Genomic DNA, 14,722 nt, shown 5'->3' on the forward strand with positions numbered 1-14,722 from the left:
AGGCCCCTGTTCCAACTGACTGACATAAATGTTATTCTGGTTCACAAGGTCCTTAGACCTTTTATGTGCTCTGCTGGCTTATTGTTTTAAGGAAATGATTGAAAGATCATCCTTTTCTGTTTCTAAATAGTTCTCACCAGGGATAATTTTGCCACCACCTCTTTCCAGAGGGACATCTTAGAGTGTCATAACTGGGGTGCTACTGGCATCTAGCAGGAAGAGGCCAAGGATGGTGCTACAAGTCCTACAATGCACAGGACGGCCCCAAGACCAAGAATTATCCAGCCCAAAACGTTAGTAGGACAGAGATGAGAAATCCTGGTACAGTGGTTAAGAGTTGAAAATTATGGGAGACTAGACTACCTTAATTCAAATCCAACTCCACTACTTACTATGTGAATGACCTCAAGCAAGTTGACTTCTGAGCCTCAGTTTCCTCATTTCAAACTAAGGGAGACAGTACCTAACTCATTGGAATACAATGAGAATTATGTAGGAATATGTGCTTAAACTTAAAAAAAAAAAAAAAAGGCCTGTAGCAAGTTAAAGTACAAAAGTAACATGCAATCATCCCTTTTATGTGTACTCCTTTTCAAATATTAACAGACATCCTCCACCTTCTATTTAGCATCACCCTCTATCAAGTAACAAATTTAACTGCTCTAATCACATTATCTAATATAATCTCCTGTATTTACATTCTGCTGCTTTAATAAATTAACCATATATTGTCTTCTGAAAGAAATATAAAGAAGTTATTTTACACTGCCTTTAGTATATCCAGGAGTTTGCAATATGGAGCATTAAAACTAACCCTTTTGGCCGGGCATGGTGGCTCACGCCTGTAATCCCAGCACTTTGGGAGGCCGAGGTGGGCGGATCACAAGGTCAGGAGATCGAGACCATGGTGAAACCCCGTCTCTACTAAAAATAGAAAAAATTAGCCGGGCGCAGGGGCGGGCGCCTGTAGTCCCAGCTACTCGGGAGGCTGAGGCAGGAGAATGGCGTGAACCCGGGAGGCGGAGCTTGCAGTGAGCCGAGATTGCGCCACTGCACTCCAGCCTGGGCGACAGAGCGAGACTCCGTCTCAAAAAAAAAAAAAAAAAAAAAACTAACCCTTTTGTAGTCTTCCTTCTTTTACACTATCATCAAACCTACAAAATATATTTTCTTTGGTCCCAGAACAAGCATGGGTCACTTGGATAATCACAGTACAAGAGCTATTACATAATTAAGTCTGATCCCATTTTAGAATTGAAGAAATTGAGGCTCAGAGCTTGCCAACTTGTCCAACTGCACAATTAACTGCAGAAACTAGAACTTGATCAATTCCCTGATTAAGAAGTAACAGAAATATGTAGAAGCATCCTCTCCTTTTGAATCCCAAACAGGGCAATCAACAGAAAATTAACCTTGAATAGTATTAACAGTGATTATTGTTCTCACATTCGACAACAATTACCCCTCTTCTAGGAAATCAATGACTAACTTTTTAGGAGCTAACTTCAATTCTTACCCAACTGTTTCCTTCAGTCTTAAGCAAATACCTATTTACAGATTCTCTAAAAAGGTCTCCCTAATTAGTATAACTCATTGCACATCTACTTGTTTTCTTATCACACTGTTATAATTTTAATACTCATTCCATTTTCAAAATCCATCCATGGCACATGAAATTTTGGGGGTGGCAACGGGCACTACTGGTGAAGAAACAGTCTATCATGAATAGAGATTTAGTATTTCCTACCTCTCAGAGAAAAAACTCTCTACCCTTTAACCAAACATATGAAGATGTTTGGACGGCTAATATTTAAGACATTTTCAAGAGAACATTCTATAAAATACGTAGAAAATATGCTAGATAGGCCGGGCGTCGTGGCTCAGTAATCCCAGCACTTTGGGAGGCAGAGGCGGGCGGATCACCTGAGGTCAGGAGTTCAAGACCAGCCTGGTCAATATGATGAAACATAACCTCTACTAAAAAAAAAATACAAAAATTACCAGGCATGGTGGCGCATGCCTGTAACCCAGCTATTCAGGAGGCTGAGGCAGGAGAATCCCATGAACCCAGGAGGTGGAGGTTGCAGTGAGCTGAAAGAGTGCCACTGCACTCTAGCCTTAGCGACAAAACGAGACTCTGTCTCCCAAAACAAAACAAAAAAATGCTACACAGATTTTTCATTTTGCCAATTTACCAAAATTCCACTTATTTACAATTCTGATTATTTTCACAAATATGGTCAATAGTAAGAGTTCAATAAATACTTTTTTAGATCATTGGTGTTTCCCTATGACTCAAAGCGTTCAAGTCTTCTTTAAAGGGATATTATGCATTTGTTTAACAAGTCTGATCAACACCTGTTATTTTCCAATTAGTGTAACAATATTAAAATTTATACAATTTTTAAGTATACAAATTTCACTCACATTTGATTTTTTGCTGCTTGCCTCTGAGCTTTTCTTTCTTTCCTTTTCTGATCTGGTGGCTTGGCAAAAACAATTTCAATATTTTCTCCCTCCAAGTCTTTGCCATTCATTTCTTCCATAGCCTTAAAAAATTAAATAGTCAATATAAAAATAGGACTTCCAGACAATTATGATTCATTTAAAGCTAGAAAATCAATTATCATTAATGCGGGAAGGACAACAGAAAGCCCCCTGTAGACAGTCAGATAATTTTATATAAAGATGCAGATCTTCAACTATTTTTCATTTTTACTTAGAAAACTGCCAAGCTCACTAAAACCAAAAGGTTTTAGTTTGAGTGGATTCCATGGACTTCCAAGTTTCCTCCAATTTGTAAAACTATTTTAAGATTCTAAGATGACTAGAAGTTGTTAGTCTGATTTAGATGCCTATAATTCCACCATATTTACCTTGACAGCACCATCTCGTTCATCAAAATGAATGAATGCATAATCTTTTAACTTCTTCACTCGTTCCAGTTTCCCAAACTGACTAAATGCCTTTTCTAAAATCTCTTCTGTTACAGTATTGGCAAGGTTGCGTACAAACAGCACTTTTACCTAGGGGGAAGAAAAAAAAACCCCGTATTATTTCCAAAGAGTTCAATTTCTAAGATGCCACCACCCTACCACCCTACCCTACACAAAGTTAACTTAAATCACAATCCATTAGAAGAACGTCAGAATACCAAAAAAAAAAAAAAAAGTTTTCAACTCCTTGGGTAAATATCAAGGAGCAGAATTGCTAGATCATGTTGAAAGACCTGAAATAGATGCTTTGCAAAAAAAGATACACAGATGGCAAAGAATCTCATGAAGATGCTCAATATAATCTGTCATTCGGGAACTGCAAGTTGAAACTATTAGTATGGCCAAAATCCAACACACTATAAATGCAGGTAAGAATGTAGAGCAACAGAAACTCTCATTCACTGCTGGTGGGAATGCAAAATGGTATAGCCCTTTTGAAAGACAGTTTGGCGATTTCTTACAAAACTAAACACACACTTTCATATGACCCAGCAATCCTGCTCCTTATTTACCCAGAGTTGAAAACTTACATGCACACAAAAACTTACACAGGGATGTTTACAGTAAGCTTTATTTGTAATTGCCAAAAATTTGCCAGATGCAGTGGCTCCTGCCTGTAATCCCAGCAGTTTGGGAGGCTGAGGCGGGTGGATCACCTGAGGTCAGGAGCTCGAGACCAGCCTGACCAACATAGTGAAACCCTGTCTCTACAAAAATACAAAAATTTGTTGGGTGCGAAGGCACGTGCCTATAGTTCCAGCTATTCGGGAGGCTGAAGCATAAGAAATGCTTTAACCCAGGAAGCAGAGGTTGCAGTAAGCTGAGATCGTGCCACTGCACTCCAGCCTGGGTGACAGAGAGAGACTCTGTCTCAAAAGAGAAAAAAAAAATTTTCCAAAAATTGGAAGAAACCAAGATGTCCTTAAGTGGGGGAATGGACAATTGTGGCACGTACAGAAGGAATATGATAACTGATATAAAGAAGTAAGTAAAAAGCCACAAAATGACACAGAAGAACTTTATATATGTATTACTAAGAGAAAGAAGACAATGTGAAGGTTACATAATGTATGGTCCAACTATGTAACATTCTGAGAAGGCAAAACTAGGGAGACAGTGACTGACAGTGGTTGAATGGGGAGGGATGACTAAGCACAGGACAGAGGAATTTTAGGGCAGTGAAACTATTCTGTATAATACTATGATGGAAACACGGTTATACATTTCTCCAAACCCACAGAACATACATCTGGAGTGAGACCTCATGTACTCTATAGACTTTGGGTGATCAATCTATGTCCATCAATTTTAAAAAACATACTATTCCAGTGCAGGATACTAGCAGTGAGGAAGGCTGTGCCTGTGTAGGGGGCAGAAGTCATATGGAAATTCTGTGCTTTCTGCTATAAACCTAAAACTAAAACTGCTCTAATGAAGTCTATGAAAAAGAAAATGTAAACTACAGGCTACATCAGTAATAATTATTAATTAATCATTTTGCAATTAAAAAAAGATAATCTTTTCCTAACAAAGTAAATACCATGCCCTCTAAGAGAGCTATTGAATGTTTAGCACTTAACACAAGTGATCAAAACTAATTAGAACTTGCTTTTGAAATCTTAAAGGGGGAAGGAATGTTCAAAATAAGATAAACTGTTCTCTCAATCCTGAAAGCTTCCCAAAGTACAATTACAAAATTTAATCTTTTCACTAACATTATCACTTCCTCCTAAAATACTTGAATGCCATCTGAATGTGTTAATCTAAAGTGCTAACCCAGTGAGACTTCACAGGCCAGAGGAAAAAAGAATCCTAACTATTTTCTTTTCTCTAAGAACACTTATCCTTCAAAAATATTTATAGTTCCCTGGCAATTCACATTACCCTCAATTTAACTGAACTAGTGGTATCTGACACCTAACCTCTAAAAAATAAAGGGAGAATTCTTAAAAGACAAAGGTTAACTGGGGCATGGTGGCTCATGCCTGTAATCCCAGCATTTTGGGAAGCAGGATTGCTTCAGGCTAATAGTTCTTAAGACCGGCCTGGGCAGCACAGGGAGACTAACTGTCTCTACAAAAAATTTTTTTAAAAATTAGCCAGGTATGTTGGTACACACCTGTAGTTCTAGCTACTCGGGAGGCTGAGGTGAGAAGATCTCGAGCCTGGGGCTACAGTGAGCTATGATCATGCCCCTGAACTCTAGCCCTGGGCCAGAGACCTAGACCCTGTCTCTTACGAAAAAAGAAAAAAAGAGGACAAAGGACAGAAACAATAACTGCAAATTACTGCACTAATGTGTAATAAAGTGTTGACTCAAGGAATGTTTATTCTCATAGAATGTCTCCACTGACTGCTGAAACCAAGATACCTAATAATGGCTAAATGTAACTGCAAGCAGCTCTGCTGGGGCCAGTATAATTTACTATTTTTAGGAGTAAGATTTTTAACCCCAAAACCATGTAAACTAATGTGCCATTCTCAAAAACTCAAATTGCTCTTAAAAAACACACAAAATGGAAGTGAACTGTCTACAGCATGTAGGCTACTTCATTATAAGATTGTGATGGCTATACAATTATGGCTAAGTATCCACGAATCAATTTCTGTTTTCACTTTGTAGGCACATGGTATTTCCAGTGTGCACTGCCTAGTCCCTTAGTAAAGAACATTTCTCCCAACTCCAAAAATATGGTTTAAAAAAATGTGTACAGGGCCAGGCACAGTAGCCTCACGCCTGTAATCCCAGCACTTTGGGAGGCTGAGGTGGGTGGATCCCAAGCTCAGGAGTTCGAGGCCAGCCTGACCAACATGGTGAAACCCCAGCTCTACTAAAAATAACAAAAATTAGCCAGGTGTGGTACCGGGCGCCTGTAATCCCAGCTACTTGGGAGGCAGGAGAATCACTTGAACCCGGGAGGCAGAGGTTGCAGTGAACCAAGATGGCACTATGGCACTCCAGCCTGGGAAACGAGAGAGAGACTGTCTCAAAAAATAAAAAAATGTATACAATTCATTTTATGTTTCCCCAACCCCCCGGCCCTTCTCCCATTAATCCCTCAAAAAAGATTTTTAACTTGACTATCATTACCTTTGCCATAACCTCAGGATCAGGATCTTCTATAGGATCAGCCCATTCAACAGTTCCAACATTCCCCCAGACCTTGACTTTACCACTCATTAACCTACGCCTTGCCTGGGCAGCTGTTTTGTGATCTTCATATTCAAGAAAGCAAAAGCCTCTGTTTTTTTTCTTGTCATCCGGTTGGTGGTATAAAATGACGTCTGTAAGACCCTCTGCAAGTAAGCAACCATTCCAGGGAAATTAGACAAAATAACTAGCAAATATAACTGGATCAAAGGATTTATCTAATATACTACTTAAATATCAAAATGAAAAGTCATCTCTTTTCTTCACTAGACAGCTTTATAAAAGACTATCAAAAACTAGGTCCAGATTATTTTCCTAATCTGTTTCCGATTTTTTTTAACACAGAAATCTCCAGAAAAGAACATTTGTTCTTTTAATTAGACCTAAGGACTGTTTTTGCTTTCACTAATTAAATCAGAGCGGCAGATAAAAAATCTTCATATAACTGTTGTAAGAAAACAGCAGTATAGATCAAACATGGCTATTTTTTTTATTATGCAAACACTTAAATTCTTTTTAATGGCACTTTGCTGGTCTTAGATATCAATGGCTTTATTTCAAATAAAATAGAAGTTATAAGTACTGCATAAAAATTTCCAGTGTCCTGAAGGTTGATAACAGGCTGATAATTTGTTAGACCCTGCTGGCAGACCAAAATATTTTCTAATAAAAGCAACCTGTCATTTAAAAGTTGTTATAAAAGACATTTTACAGTTCAAAAAAATTTTTATCATGTTGACAATATATAAACTCTGTTTATGGGCCAGGTGCGGTGGCTCACGCCTGTAATCGCAACACTCTGGGGGGCCGAGGTGAGCAGATCACTGGAGGTCAGGAGTTCAAGACCAGCCTGGCCAATATGGTGAAACCCCACCTCTACAAAAAATACAAAAATCAGCCAGGTGTGGTGGTGCGTGCCTGTAATCCCAGCTACTCAGGAGGCTGACGCAGGAGAACTGCTTGAACCTGGGAGGTAGAGGCTTCAGGGAGCCAAGATCACACCACCACACTCCAGCCTGGGCGACAAAGCAAGACTGTCTCAAAAAAACAACTCTGCTATGGCAATACTTATTATTCCTGTAATTTGAAGAAAATCAATCATTATTCACACAATTCCACTAAGAACATCAACTAACACCTAGAGAAAGAACACACAAAGAAATACCATCTTCCAAAACATGGAAAGAACAATGATTTTGCAGAATGAATTCAAATCCTAGCTGTATTCTCTACTAACTTGTATAACATTTGGCGAGTTATTTCCAAAATCCCCGAATGCCTGTTTTTCTAATCTGAAAAATGGGGTTACCTACATTTTAAAAAGTTGTAGTGAGGATTTGATGAGTCAATAATTGTATTTAGAACAATGCCTAACACACAGAAATATGCTATTAGCTTCATTATTAAAAGCTGCACCTCATTCCAAATAAATCCAACTTACCTGTTACTTTGCTAAATTCTTCAAGAATCTGTTCCTTGGTTTTACTCTTAGGAATAGAGCCCACAAAAAGCCTATTGTTGGCAACCGAGATGCAGACACCAATGTGTTTTCCAGAACGAATTTCATGATTATTATACTGAAAAGATAAAAAGTGCATCATGTTTTAAATTACTTACAATATACAACTAGAAGAGTTTATTGTAAAAGATACACAAGAGCAAATCATCCTTTAAAAACTAGTTTACCTTAATTCCCATACAAAGGAATTATGAGAAACAGATTATATTAACAAGACCCATTGGACAAGTTTATGAACCAATTTAATGCAAATAAAAGGTTATTAAATCCTTTACTTGATTAATTAGAAATAAGATCTGCAGCAGCTTATTTAAATTCAAAAAGTGCCAGTTCCTCAAAAACTTAACTTTTACTTAAATTCATCCCGTCAACCAGTTACTCTCACACAAGGAAAACTGATCCCAAGATCAGCAAGATCTCTGCCTTTCTGTTAACCAGCACCTAAATCTATTTTTCCATCTTCCCTTCCTCTTATCAAAAGTTGCAATAAGAAATTTCGGGCTTCAAATATTTAAGTCTAAAAAGACAGCTTTATTTCTGAATCCAACTGTACTTTTTCCCCATTTCATTTTCATTATGCATATAACAAAGTTATGAAGGAGAAAGAAAAGTAGATTGGTCACAGCAAAAGGATATAGAAACAACTTTAAAATGACAGTAAAAAGTGAATTTAATTTTCAAGTAACCATATCCCAGATTACCATAAAGCAGAGGCAAAAAGCAATGTGTTAAAATGACAAATCAACCAATTAGTATTATTTACAAACCCAAGTTCAAAAGTATCCAAGTAATCTAGAAAAGTGGATTATACGGGTTAAAATTACCACCTCAAAATTTATGTTACTAATAATGGTGGCAGCAGCGGCAAAAATTATTGATTAATCCTACCACACCTAACCTCAAAATCTATTCTACATGTGGAGCTACACAAACTAAAGAACCAACATCAATTTCCATACAACTTTATAGAACCACCTTATAGCAAAAGAAACCATTCTTCTATTATGCCCATTCTTGCTAGGTACAGCAGGTATAACAGAAGAAAACATGTAATTCAGAAAGTTGAGTCCTCCCTGTCCCTTTCTCCATCTTGTCAAAATTTAATAAGGTTCAAACACCATACCTCTAGTTCAGAAAAATGTATTGTTTTCTACCCCACTATTCTGTACAGGCTATTCAAGTGCGTGGCCATCCTGATCCCAGGTTTATCTCCATTTCTCTACATTTATGCCAGAGGCACAAGGTTAAAAAAATTAGAAAGATGACTCCTGTTACTTCTCCTTTCTCTCTCAAATACCTTTTTATATTAACTTTTAAACACGCGGGGTTTTTTTGTGTGTGTGTTTCCCGAGACAGAGTCTTGCTCTGCCGCCCAGCCTGGAGTGCAGTGGCACTATCTTGGCTCACTGCAACCTCTGCCTTCTGGGTTCAAGCAATTCTCCTCCCTCTGCCTCCCGAGTATAGCTGGGATTACAGGCACTTGCCACCACACCCAGCTATTTTTTGTATTTTTAGTAGAGACAAGGTTTTACCATGTTGGCCAGGCTGGTCTCTGAACTCCTGATCTTGTGATCCACCCGCATCGGCCTCCCAAAGTGCTGGGATTACAGGTGTGACCCACCACGCCAAGCCACATGCAGTTTTTATACTTCTATGGCTCTGAAGATATTGCCTTCCTTCCCTGAAACTTTTACCACACAAACTCCTCTGGATACTTGTAAATTGAGTTCAACCACCCAATACTTCAATCCATAAATCCTAAAAGGGTCAACAAAATACTCCTCCATGTTAACACAGACCAACAGTTCTCAACAGAAGTGATTTTGCCCCCCCAGAAGTCATTTGACATTCTTGATTGTCACAACTTGGAAAGATGCGGGGACTTGCTGCTGGTATCTAGTGGGTAGACAGAAGGATGCTGATAAACATCTTACAACTCAGAAGACAGGCTGTCACAAATAATTATCTAGTCTAAAAGATCAGCAGTGCTGAGGTTGAAAACTCCTGCCACATACTTGTTTTCTCACATAGCATTCATGTCTTTCTCTTCCATCAGACTAATAATCTTTTAACGCCGAAATATGTTACCTGAATGTAGCAGAGCTATGGTTGAATCCATCATTGCAGAGAATTACGGACAAGTAGATTATAATGCCTTATTTTACAAATAAAATTAAACTAAGAACACAATAAATTACTTTAAAATATGTGCATTCCCTAGATTCTTATAATTTAACATCAAGCAGCCAGCCTTAACAACAAATCAGTGGTTTTCAAATTGGTCATCCAATCACTAATTCTAGTAATTAACAAAAACAATTAAAATATCAGGAAAAGGTGGAAAGAAATACCAAGTGTGTAAAGGCGAAAACAGGAGTAATTCTGGGGATGACGGATTTTGGTATAATGAGGGAGGAACTGGTATTTTCCAAACGCTCTAAAAACAGGAGCTATTAACTATAAGAAAATACCTAATACTAAAAAACTTCCAACAAAAACTTGAATTCTTAGTTCTACCAAGAAAATACACCATTAAGAGGAACCAAAATCCTTGTAAGAAATCTAGGAGGCAAAGGCAAAACAAAAGACAATGGAAACATTCCATCAAGGCAACCATCAAAGAAATATAGAGAAGACAGCTAATCTGTAACATAGGCAACACTTCCATTAACCATCAACATTAACAATGTTGCTTCAAATTATTAATGACCGTTTCCATTATTATCTACAGAAAGACCATTTTTTTCTTTCCTACCCATCATCACTAACCCTGATGCTAATCAAGTTAGCCAAGGCATGGTAGGTAGAAAGTACAAAGGATGGATATGGTCTCTGAACAACATAAATAACACAAAGATTTAGCAGGATTTATAAAATAAACTGCTGATTCCTCCCTACCCCCATTTTTTCAATTAAAAAAACTTGGGCCGGGCATGGTGGCTCATGCCTGTACTCCTAGCACTTTTGGGAGGCCAAGGCAGGCAAACTGCCCAAGCTCAGTAGTTCAAGATCAGCCTGGGCAACACAGTGAAACCCCGTCTCTACTAAAATACAGAAGAAATTAGCCGGGAGTGGTGGCAGGCACCTGTAATCCCAGCTACTCGGGAGGCTGAGGCAGGAGAATCGCTTGAACCTGGGCGACAGGAGATCGTGCCACTGCACTCCAGCCTGGGCGACAGAGCAAGACTCCGTCTCTACAAAAAAAAAAAAAAAAAAAAAAAAAACTTGGAACAATTATACTATTATAGGTAACACAGAGAGTAAATTGGCTCTCCAATGAAAGTAAGTCATTAAACGAACAAAGTAAGGAGACTCTATGGGTATATTGTCCAACTATAACAGAAGTAGGACCTAGAAATTAACATTTCCTAAAGCAACGCCCCATCTATGGATTCCGCATGCTTTTTTTGTACATATACTTGAATTGCTTAACCTTTCTTACGCTAATGACACTCTATCACCCTAAAAACAAAAACAAAAACAAAAAAAACCACTTATCCCAGCAAGATGGGTAACAGTGAGTTAGATGGTGAAGGGGGCAATACAAAAAACAAATGTGAATAAGAGATTCTAATTTAATACTAGTAAACCCTAATTCAAGAGGTAAATGTATCAGGTCACTACAGTGGTATAAAAACATGAGCACAGAAAAAAAAAAAAGTCTCATCTTTCCTACTCTAGAAAGGTTGGCCCTGGATCTTAAGTTAATTGTGAAAATCTAGCTTTCAAGCTCAATACCACAGTGAGATGAAGCAAACAGAAAATGAAGATTAATTATGATCATGAATCAATGTGAGGCTTCAGTTTTTAAGAACACCAAAACAGTAGTACAGTCTGGAACATCCCTGTCATCAAGGCTCAAAATTTTAAATCACTTTTAAGTCCTTCCTTCGTAATCACCAAATTCTCAGAAATTCAGCAATGTCAAATTTGGAATCTGATCCAGAAGAGGCTGCTTAGTCCTAACTCTTCTCAGCAAAGTCACTACCTCCAAAGCCATCCACATTAAAGATTTTTTTTTTTTTTGAGACTGAGCCTCGCTCTGACACCCAGGATGGAGTGCACTGACGCGATTTCAGCTCACTGCGGCCTCCACCTCCCCGGTTCAAGTGATTCTCCTGCCTCAGCCTCCCTAACAGCTGGGACCACAGGCGTGCGCCACCACACCCTGCTAATTTTTGTATTTTCAGTAGAGACAGGGTTTCACAACATTGGCCAGGCTGGTCTCGAACTCCTGACCTCGGGTGATCCGCCCGCCTCAGCCTCCCAAAATGCTGGGAGCTGGGATCACAGGCATGATCCACCGTACCCAGCCTAAAGATTTCTTAATTATAAAGCCTTCTTCACAATGAGCCAAAATCTACTTCCTTAAATAAACCTATTTATTTCCCCCAAATGACAGCATTTCATATACCTGGCACACATGCACATGACTCAGTTGTTCCCTATGCTTGGCTAATCATTGCTTCCCTGATACCTCCAAGAAATACTGACAAGTGTCACTATAGAGTGACACTCTAACACAATATTGTCAGTGCAGGCTGAAACAGGACTCTAGAATAAACTGGAGCTTATTACTAATTTTCCACTTCTAGACACCATACCACTCTTACATATTGTCTGTTACCCTAGCTTATTTGGCAACCACACATTACTGACATCACAGCTTACTTGTTAAACTAGTGTAAATACTTGACTTTAGTCAATTCCATCTTGATAGATACTAAGTTTCTTTTTCAGGCTATCAAGATTTTTTCAGATCCTGACCATCATCCAAGGCATTAATTACTGCATGCAGATTCAAGTTACCAAACATATCATAAGCAGTCCAACTACACTTTCAATTGTTGATAAAAACTAGAATACAACCTAGAGCATACCACTATAGCCTTTCTCTTTCCAAAATCTCCCACCTTTCTCCTTTCTCTTGCTGCCACCCTCCTCCTGGCCTTTGTTCTCTTTATTCAAATAATCTTTATTATTCAGCCATTTACATCATGCCACCCACACCAGGGCTCAAAAAGGGGGTGAGGGGTGCTATGCAGCTTAGTATGAACTAACTGCTGGCACTGACTTTATTTTTTATTTTTTTTTTTTTTTGAGACGGAGTCTCGCTCTGTCGCCCAGGCTGGAGTGCAGTGGCGCAATCTCGGCTCACTGCAAGCTCCGCCTCCCGGGTTCACGCCATTCTCCTGCCTCAGCCTCCCGAGTAGCTGGGACTACAGGCGCCCGCCCCTGCGCCCGGCTAATTTTTTCTATTTTTAGTAGAGACGGGGTTTCACCATGGTCTCGATCTCCTGACCTTGTGATCCGCCCACCTCGGCCTCCCAAAGTGCTGGGATTACAGGCGTGAGCCACCACGCCCGGCCTGGCACTGACTTTATTACAAGTTTTATTTCCACAAAACACTGCCTCAACTAGATCCACCTTTTCTCTTCACTGTGCTGCTCAAACCTCTATTGCAAAGCCTTCTCCAACAACCTAACCCAGTCTCCCTTCATCCTTCCTTTACCCTTTGCACCATTTGCTTCCACTGTTAACAGCAGTCTTTCGTGTTCTATAAACTCTCTTAAGAACCTATCTGCAGAAAAAGTTTTCATGCTAAACACACTATTTGCTAAATTATTATTAAAATATCTCTGAACCTATCTTGTCAACTACATTCATCAAAATGGCTGTACATGAGGCCGAGTCAAATGGATCACTGGAGGTTGGGAGTTTGAGATCAGCCTGGTCAACATACTAAAAATACAAAAAAAAAAAAGGCCAGGTGTAGTGGCTCATGCCTGTAATCCCAGTATTTTGGGAGGCCGAGGATCACAAGGTTAGGAGTTGGAGACCAGCCTGGCCAATATGGTGAAACCCCATCTCTATTAAAAATACAAAAATCAGCTGGGCATGGTGGCACTCACCTGCACTCCAGCCTGGGCAACAGGGCGAGATTCCATATCAAAACAAAACAAAATTAGCCAGGCATGGTGGCGGCTCCTGTAGTCCCAGCTACTCAGGAGGCGGAGGCAGGAGAATCTCCTGAACCCAGGAGGCAGAGGTTGCAGTGAGCTGAAACAGCGCCACTGCGCTCCAGCCTTGGTGACAGAGTGAGGATTTGTCTCAAAAAAAAAAAAAAAAAAAAAGGGGTTGTACACACATCATGACTGTATACACAACCAATCTGGTGACTAAAACCATCAGAGCTATCAAAATAATAACTTGTGGGCTGGGCACAGTGGCTCACGCCTGTAATCCCAGCACTTTGGGAGGCTGAGACGGGAGGATCACAAGGTCAGGAGATCAAGACCATACTGGCTAACACGGTGAAACCCCGTCTCTACTAAAAATACAAAAAAATTAGCCAGGCACCTGTAGTCCCAGCTACTCAGGAGACTGAAGCAGGAGAATGGCGTAAACCTGAGAGGCGGAGCTTGCAGTGAGCTGAGATTGTGCCACTGCCGCACTCCAGCCTAGGCGACAGAGCGAGACTCCGTCTCAAAAAAAATAAAATAAAATAAAATAACTTGTTATGTGCAAACAGATCTCATCTATTCCAATGTTTGTACACAGACATTTAGTATCTCATCAGGATATTTCCATTATTTAAGATTGTCATTGAATTGCAGCATCACTACCCTTGGGCTCCAATTCCAGCAACATACCACACAAATACACAAACACACCTGCCTGCCCTTCTCCATGGTCTTTAAATCAACATGTCTATTTCCAAACATCCCCTAGGTGAGTAAGGGAAGAAAGCATCACCACCTATTAATTCACCCTAATCATAGGGCAGCTAGTAGCACAGAATTGTAAATGGAGGCTATTAAAGCAGCAAATGGTCCATGAGTTAGTTACACAGGAATATCAGAGAGCAGTGGTCAGCTAGTCAGGTTATTTATCGAGCACCTACTATATATTGGGGCACAGTTCTAAATGTTAGGGAGAGAGAAAAAATATATATATTCTAATGGGAAAAGACATGTAAATAATTTACAAAGTCAAAAAATAATTACAAGCTCATCCAAGCAAAATCTAATTTACCATTCTTAGAATACTGTCATG

At 39.4% G+C, this 14,722-nt stretch overlaps 1 protein-coding gene across 6 annotated transcripts in view; it reads right to left on the bottom strand.

Annotated features, from left to right (window-relative positions):
- Window positions 1-14,722, bottom strand: part of SYNCRIP (synaptotagmin binding cytoplasmic RNA interacting protein) — a 33,001-nt gene that overhangs the window by 5,274 nt on the left and 13,005 nt on the right. For all 6 annotated transcript variants that reach the window (XM_050788147.1, XM_050788144.1, XM_050788143.1 and 3 more), the window contains 4 exons: window positions 7,589-7,724; window positions 6,088-6,293; window positions 2,877-3,026; window positions 2,428-2,549 (listed from right to left, as the gene is read on the bottom strand). In XM_050788147.1, the coding sequence (XP_050644104.1) occupies window positions 2,428-2,549; window positions 2,877-3,026; window positions 6,088-6,293; window positions 7,589-7,724 (614 nt within the window). The remainder of the gene's footprint in view (window positions 1-2,427; window positions 2,550-2,876; window positions 3,027-6,087; window positions 6,294-7,588; window positions 7,725-14,722) is intronic.

This window comes from Macaca thibetana, chromosome 4 (genome assembly GCF_024542745.1).
Source record: "Macaca thibetana thibetana isolate TM-01 chromosome 4, ASM2454274v1, whole genome shotgun sequence".
NCBI classification, from domain to species: Eukaryota; Metazoa; Chordata; class Mammalia; order Primates; family Cercopithecidae; genus Macaca; species Macaca thibetana.